Source organism: Macaca fascicularis, chromosome 15 (assembly GCF_037993035.2).
Source record: "Macaca fascicularis isolate 582-1 chromosome 15, T2T-MFA8v1.1".
In the NCBI taxonomy this organism is placed as follows: Eukaryota; Metazoa; Chordata; class Mammalia; order Primates; family Cercopithecidae; genus Macaca; species Macaca fascicularis.
In genome coordinates, this window is record NC_088389.1 from 2,293,353 (window position 1) to 2,301,213 (window position 7,861).

Sequence of the window (7,861 nt, forward strand, 5' to 3'; positions counted from 1 at the left end):
CTTGGGCTGGCCCTCAGCTGGAAGCCTCCGTGGCCCTCTGGGCACTGCTGTGATGGGCAGGGTGTGATGGGAGCCTGTGTGTGGGCCCTGGTGTGATGGGTGCGTGCATGGGGCAGGGTGGACGCTGAGCCCACGCGGCACGCCCACGCCCATGCCCACTGTCCTTCACTCTAAACCATTAGCCACAGGTAAAGCAGGCAGGTGCAGAGAGGCCCGGGCGTCACTCAAGGGCACAGGGCAGTGTCTGGCCCAGGCCAGTGTGTCACTGGCTAGGAGGCTCCCCTGGAACTCCACAGTCAGTCCCTCAGGTCACAACACTCACCTGTCCTGCTGGCCTGACCCAGGGTCCCCAGAGCAGCCTCCTAGTGTGTTCCTCTTCTTGGGGTCCCCAACCTGTCCCCATGGTCCCTGCTGCCCATTCTCTCAGGGATTGGCAAGGAGGGACTTCCTCCCAGAGCAGCTGCATGAGAAGGGAACCGGTGGGCCTGAGCTAGGGAAGGATTGGCAGGGGGCTGGGGTCCTCCGGTTGCGGCACAGGCCCCCATGCAGCCCAGCACCCTGCTGCCCACTCGCCTTTTTGGATTTTTTTTTTTTTTTTTTTTTTTTTGAGACGGTGTCTCGCTCTGTCGCCCAGGCTGGAGTACAGTGGCCGGATCTCAGCTCACTGCAAGCTCCGCCTCCCGGGTTCATGCCATTCTCCTGCCTCAGCCTCCTGAGTAGCTGGGACGACAGGCGCCCGCCACCTCGCCTGGCTAGTTTTTTGTATTTTTTAGTAGAGACGGGGTTTCACCGAGTTAGCCAGGATGGTCTTGAGCTTGTGACTTCATGATCCGCCCGTCTCGGCCTCCCAAAGTGCTGGGATTACAGGCTTCAGCCACCGCGCCCGGCCTTTTTTTTTTTTTGAGACAGACTCTCACTCTGTCACCCAGGCTGGAGTGCAGTGATACGATGTTGGCTATCTGCAATCTCCATCTCCCAGGTTCAAGCGATTCTCCTGCCTCAGCCTCCTGAGTAGCTGGGATTACAGGTGCACGCCACCACACCTGGCTAATTGCTGTATTTTTAGTGGAGACGGGGTTTCACTATGTTGGCCAGCTGGTCTCGAACTCCTGACCTCAGGTGATCCACCTGCCTTGGCCTCCCAAAGTGGGATTACAGGCATAAGCCGCCACGCCAGCTTTTTCGCTTTCGTTGGCCCCCGGCCAATTCAGACAGACGGCCTTCAACTTTGTCCAAGCTCCTGCCCCCAGCCATCAGGAGCCCCCTTGCTCCCATAGGCCCCAGGCTGTGGGTGAGCTGCCATGTGGGGACCCCCAGGGACTCTGGAGACCCCAATCCTGGGCTTGGGACCTGGCTCAGCCTTGCCTGGGGTCCCATTACTTCCTTTCCACTTTACCTTCTGCTGTTGCTATCCCTGTCCCAGGGCCCTGGTGGCAGCAAGAGGCAGACTTCACCGTGGTTTCTGGCTTGACTCTGAGCCCTGAGCCCGCCTGAGCCTGCTAACCCTGGCCCGGCAGCCCAGCCCCCTCTGCAGTTCCCACTTGAGAAAGCCCAGCGGGGCACTGATGTGTGTCTTCCAGCCTCAGCTACCTCCCCACTTGGTGCCCTGCCCACACCTGGTGACCTCCTGAGCACAGATACCCAAGGGTGACATGCCCAGACCCCGGCAGAGAACCTGGGGTGGCACTCATCTATGCGGAGATGCCCCCAACCCAGCAAGATGCTGGGGCAGGACCATGCTTGGCCCAGAATGTGGGGCACGTGATCCCCGAGCCGACACCCTAGGAAGCGAGGACCTCCCCAGCTTCTGGCTCTGGGAGGCTGGGTGCGCCGGCCCCAGGTGCAGAGTCCCTGGCTGCAGCCCTCCCCTACAGCCACGCAACACAGAGGAGCGGGTCAGGGCAAAACTTGGGGCGCAGAGTGGGTCCCTGGAGGACCAGAGCCCCACCCAGCAGCTCCACCTGGGGGAGAACAAGGACACAGACGTGATCCCCCCAACGTCCTGGGGCTCGATGGGACGAAAGTGGGAGGGGAGGTGCTGGGCTCACCCGCTGCACCACCCCGTGCTGCTCCTCGACCAGTCCCTCCACTTGGGGGTCCCCTTGGCCACCTGCCAGGCTCCGTGCACCCACCTACCTTTCCAAAGGCGGGGTCGGAGGGTGTCTCCAGCCCCCGGTTCTACCTTGTTACTGAGGATGAAGGGCCGGCTCCCTTCTCGCCGGGGCCATGTAGCTTTGCAGCACACCACCAGGGGGCGCTCGAGACACGCATCTGGACTGCCTCGCTCAAGCCAACCCGGTGAAGCAGGTGAGGGATCAGGGAGACAGCCAGGCTCAGTCCGCTCTCTGAGGCGCCCCTCGGGCTGAGGCTGGGTGCCCCTCACCTTGCTGCTGCCCTAGGTGCCGCTGTCTGCGGGGGGCACTGGCCAGTGGTCTGCTCTTGGTCTGGAGTGGGGCCCACTGGGTTGAGGCCTCTTCCGTGGTCATCCACTGGGAAGCTGGCCCACAGTGAAGGCTCAGCTGGGAAGAGCTTGTGTCCTGATCATCACGATGCCCACAGACCACGGAGCTGGGGTTGGCTGCCTGCCTGGGTCCACACAAACCCAGGGAGTCAGGAGGCCTGGGTGGGGTGAGATGAGGAGGAGCCCCTACCCCCCCAACTTTCTCTTTGACTCATGCCCTTTTCTTTCCTCTGAGAGGCTTTCGTTCTGACCCATTTCTGGGCAAAACCCCCGAGCCCCGTTTGCCAGCTCGCAGGTTCCCACGCACAGCTGGGCCCCATGGCAGCCACCCTGCCCAGGGTCCTCAAGGAGGAGCAAGCTAGGGGCAGAGGGTGGGGGAGGCTCCTGCAAATCCACTCAGGAAGGGAGCAGACTGGCTGCGGCTGAGGTCGGTGGCGAGGGACCCTGCCAGCCTGGCAGCACAAACAGGAAGGATGGCGGGCTCTGGCAGCCAGAGGCCGGGTCACCCGCAGGTGTGGCAGGACAGCCTCCTTCCTGCAGGAGCTGCCACCGGGTGCCCGTTGCAGGGAGAAGAGGTGGGGTGGCGTGAGGCTGAAGCCAAGGTGTGGCTCCCCGGGGGCTCCCTGCCAGAAAAGTATGCTGGGGTGGGATTAAAGGCCCAGGTGCCACTGTGGTCATCACCCAAAACATGGGGGGCTGGAAGGGAGGGGCGGGAGGCGGCTGCCCACTCTGGTGCCAGCCCCTAAACCAAGCAGCTCAGGTGCTGACAGTTTCCCATGACACCCACAGGAACCCCTCCCTTCAAGCCCCCCTCCCTCCAAGCTCCCCTCCCTCCAGCCCCCTCCCTTCAAGCCCCCCACCCTTCAAGCCCCCTCCCTCCAGCCCCCCCAACCTCCCTCCCTGAAAGTCCCCCTCTCTCCAAGCCCCCCTCCCTCCAAGCCTCCTCCCTCCAGCCCCCCTCCCTCCAAACCCCCTTCCTCCAGCCCCCCCCCTCCAGCCTCCCTCCCTTCAATCCCTCCTGCCTCCAAAGCCCCTCCCTCCAGCTCTCCTCCCTCCAGTCCCCCCTTCAAGCCCCCTCCCTCCAAGTTCCTCCCTCCAGCCCCCCTCCTTCCAGCCCCCTCCCTCCAAGGCCCCCTCCCTCCAAACCCCCTTCCTCCAGTCCCCCTCCCTCCAGCCCCCCTCCCTCCAGCCTTCCTCCCTCTAGCCGTTGCACAAGTTCCGCAGCACAGCTCAGCTCGGAGGCTACACTGGGCCACAGGGGTGGGGGCCTCTGACTACCACCCTGTCCCAGTCTTGCCTCTGTCCCCACAGTGGGATCCTCCCACTTCAGTCTCCAGCTGCCTGGTTCCCCTCCCAAGGCAGCCTCGTACTCACTGTGGGGCCGGGGAGAGGCCAGCAGCCCCTGGGGCCCTAGAGTACAACAGGACAGGGACGGGGTGGTGGGAGGCAGGCCCCTCGGAGGGGTAAAGGCCTGGACAACAGTTCATGGTTGCCATTCCTCCCAGGACACACGATCTGAGCCCTCAAAGGACCTGACAGGACAGACACGTCCTCATTCCTGGAATCCCAGCGTTCTGGGAGGCCGAGGTGGGAGGATTGCTTGAGCCCAGGAGTTTGAAACCAGCCTGGACAACATAGCAAGACTCTGTCTCTACAAAAAATTTTAAAAAATTAACCAGGCATGGTGATGCACACCCATAGACCCAGCTACTTGGGAGGCTGAGGTGGGAGCATTGCTTGAACCCAGGAGATTGAGGCAGCAGTGAACCGTGACTGCACCACTGCACTCCAGTCTGGGCAACAGAGCAAGGCCCTGTCTCAAAAAAAAACAAAAACCAAGAAACAAAAACCCACACACAAAAAAGCAAACTTGGCTGGGCACGGTGGCTCACGCCTGGAATCCAAGCACTTTGGGAGGCCGAGGCTTGTGGATCATCTGAAGTCAGGAGTTCAAGACCAGCCTGGCCAACATGGGAAAACCCCATCTCTACTAAAAATACAAAAATTAGCTGGGCGTGGTGGCGGGCGCCTGTAATCTCAGCTACTCGGGAGTCTGAGACAGGAGAATCGCTTGGACCCGGGAGGTGGAGGTTGCAGTGAGCCGAGATCACACCACTTGATCCTGACTCCCAAAGGGCTGGGATTGCAGCCTGGGCGATAGTGCAAGACTCCTTCTCAGAAAACAAACAAACAAACAAACAAACAAACAAACCAAGCCTGACCTGCACTGAGATCTCCAGGACATCACATTGGGCATGAGGGCTGGGTCTGTCCGTGCCTGGGACCACCCAAGGTCCTTTGCAGCAGAGCGGCCATCTGGTTGGGGTGAAGCTGATGGAGCCTGCCACTGTGGCTGAGAGCGGGGTGTTGGCTGGGGGTCAGGGTGACCCTGCAGGGCCATCCCAGCCTGGCTGACGCCCAACATGGGCTGGTGTAGAAGGAACCTGGCCCCGAGGCTCCAGGCCCTGGCTAGAGGAAGCAGGGACTCTTCAAGCTGGGTCCTGTCCTCTTCCTGGAGCGGGTGCCAGCCCCCAGCCTGCTTGCGTCAGGGACAAAAGGACTCCTTTCCTTTCCAGCCTGGAAAGCCCCTCTGCTGCAGCCTGGAGGAAGGGACCCCGGGCCTAGCCTATAGTCAGAGGCGTCTATGGGCATGGATCTGGACAGGGAAAAGGAGAAAGCAGCCTCCATCCACAGTTCACTCTGGGACCAGGCCCTTGCAGGCACGCGCTGGGCTCCTGTGAGAAGGCTAAGGGCCCCAGGACAGACCTCCTCTCCGGGCGTCTGGGTTCCTAGATGGCAGAGGTGGCAGAGTGGGGTGGGGTGGCCCAATTGGGAGCCGTAGCCTCTGGCGAAGAGCTGAGCACAGCACATCTGCAATGTGTAAGATTCTCCTGGGAGACCAGGGCCCAGCTGGTGGTGAGCTGGGGGAAGTGGGTGATCCTGCGGTGGGAGGAGCCATCTGGCCCTCTGGGGAAGTGTGCTCGCTGTCTGCAGCGCCCAGGCCTGGGTAGCTGGGTGGGGGCTGGGGGGCCATCTCCGCTCAGGGTGCCCGCACCTGGGCCTTCCCTGCCCTAGGCCAAGCCTGCCTGTGCCTCCCCATCCTCTGCCTGCCCAGCTGGACATCTCTGGGCCTCTCTGGAGACCAGTGGGGTGGGCTGGGGGGGCGTCGTATTGGCCTGGCTTGGCACCCCTCTTGTGGCTGTACCCCTCCCAGCAGCCCCAGGACTAGCAAGTCCCCGAGATGGGGGTGGGGACAGTGGTTGATGCCAAAGGTTGTGGGGGCAGGGGCGGGGCAGGAGCAGGAAGGTCCCCTGAGTTCCCTCACCTTGGGCAGAGATAAAAGGAGCACAGTTCCAGGCGGGGCTGAGCCAGGGCGCAGCTGTGATTTCAGGGCATCTCTGGCGGCTGCTGTGATTTGAGAATCTCGGGTGTCTTAGCTGACTGATTCTGGGAGACCGTGGATGAATAATGCTGGTGAGTGTCTGGCCCTGGGGAAAGCCCGGGCTGGGGAGAGCTAGGCAGTCTGGGAGGGGAGGATGGGGGTGACGCTGAGTGGGGCGGTTGGGTGTCCCTGAGCCCAAGTGACAGAGCCTCCCCTCCCTTGTGCTGCTGCAGGGCACGGCCCCACCCGGAGGCTGCGGGGCTCGGGGGGCCTGGCCGGGGTGGCTCTGCTCGCTGCCTTCTGGCTCCTGTGGCTGCTGGGGTCAGCCCCTCGGGGTACCCCGGCACCCCAGCCCACAATCACCATCCTTGTCTGGCACTGGCCCTTCACTGACCAGCCCCCAGAGCTGCCGGGCGACACCTGCACCCGCTACGGCATCACCCGCTGCCACCTGAGTGCCAACCGAAGCCTGCTGGCCAGCGCCGACGCCGTGGTCTTCCACCACCGCGAGCTGCAGACCCGGCGGTCCCACCTGCCCCTGGCCCAGCGGCCACAAGGACAGCCCTGGGTGTGGGCCTCCATGGAGTCACCTAGCCACACCCACGGCCTCAGCCGCCTCCGAGGCATCTTCAACTGGGTGCTGAGCTACCGGCGTGACTCGGACATCTTTGTGCCCTATGGCCGCCTGGAGCCCCACTCGGGGCCCTTGCCACCACTGCCAACCAAGAGCAGGGTGGCCGCCTGGGTGGTCAGCAACTTCCAGGAGCGGCAGCTGCGTGCCAGGCTGTACCGGCAGCTGGCGCCTCACCTGCGGGTGGACGTCTTTGGCCGTGCCAATGGACGGCCGCTGTGCACCAGCTGCCTGGTGCCCACCGTGGCCCGGTACCGCTTCTACCTGTCCTTTGAGAACTCTCAGCACCGTGACTACATTACAGAGAAATTCTGGCGCAATGCACTTGTGGCTGGCACTGTGCCGGTGGTGCTGGGGCCCCCACGGGCCACCTACGAGGCCTTCGCACCGGCCGACGCCTTCGTACATGTGGATGACTTTGGCTCAGCCCAAGAGCTGGCGGCTTTCCTCACGGGCATGAATGAGAGCCGATACCGACGCTTCTTTGCCTGGCGTGACAGGCTGCGCGTGCGACTCTTCACCGACTGGCGGGAGCGCTTCTGTGCCATCTGTGACCGCTACCCGCACCTGCCCCGCAACCAGGTCTATGAGGACCTTGAGGGATGGTTTCAGGCCTGAGCTCTGCTGGCCGGGGGAGGTGGGTGTGGGTGGAAGGGCTGGGTGTCGAAATCAAACCACCAGGCATCCGGCCCTTACTGGCAAGCAGCGGGCTAACAGGAGGCTGGGGACAGAGGTCAGGAAGCAGGGGTGGGGGGTGCAGGTAGGCACTGGAGCAGGCAGAGGAGGTGAGGGCAGGAGGGAGGTAACGGGTGCCCACTGCGGCAGACGGGAGGGGAAAGGCTGAGGAGGACCCTCTCCACCCTGAACAGATCTTGGGTGGGTCAAGGCCTCGCTGGAAGAGGGTAAAAGGCAGGGCCCTTGGGGCTGGGGACACCCCAGGCTGCAGTTTGTGGGGGCCAAACCTGGGACCCCAAACTTCCTCTGTAGCAGAGGCACGGGTCCCTGGCACATCCACAGTTCTGAGGTCCCTGTGGTAGGCTGGGGCGGGGCCCAGGAGACCACGGGGAGCAAACCAGCTTGTTCTGGGTTTAGGGAGGGAGGGCGGTGGACAATAAAGGTCTGACCAGTGCCTCGTGGATCACCTCCGTGCAGGGCCACAGAACCTGTGTCTGCCCTCCCTGACATGTCGCCCCCACAGCCATGGGGCTGCTTGTTCCCCACCGGGGATCCTGTCTCCTGACCTCAGGGCTTTTGCTCACCCTCCATCTGAGAGCTCTCCCTGTGCCGGGCTGCCCGCTGGCTCCTCCAGTTCCTACAGCCTCCACCAAACGGCCCCTTAACAGACAGCCTTCCGTGGCCCCCAAAAGGCCAAGGCGATGAGCCCAAG

At 63.0% G+C, this 7,861-nt stretch overlaps 1 protein-coding gene and 1 long non-coding RNA gene across 3 annotated transcripts; one reads left to right on the plus strand and one right to left on the minus strand.

Annotated features, from left to right (window-relative positions):
• Positions 1–574: 574 nt before the first annotated feature.
• Positions 575–5,362, minus strand: LOC141408573 (uncharacterized). Its single transcript, XR_012424070.1, has 2 exons — positions 4,684–5,362; positions 575–2,586 (listed from the first exon to the last, which is right to left on the minus strand). It is a non-coding gene; the product is annotated as an uncharacterized lncRNA (long non-coding RNA).
• Positions 5,096–7,601, plus strand: FUT7 (fucosyltransferase 7). 2 transcript variants are annotated; one of them, XM_005580355.5, is made up of 3 exons: positions 5,096–5,341; positions 5,796–5,935; positions 6,077–7,601. In XM_005580355.5, exons 2-3 carry the CDS (start codon positions 5,923–5,925, stop codon positions 7,090–7,092), a joined length of 1,029 nt encoding a protein of 342 aa, XP_005580412.3. In that variant the 5' UTR covers positions 5,096–5,341; positions 5,796–5,922; the 3' UTR covers positions 7,093–7,601. The 2 variants fall into 2 exon arrangements, with proteins under 2 accessions (XP_005580412.3, XP_073872059.1); XM_074015958.1 differs by having other exon boundaries at positions 6,241–7,601.
• The last annotated feature ends 260 nt before the right edge of the window (positions 7,602–7,861 follow it).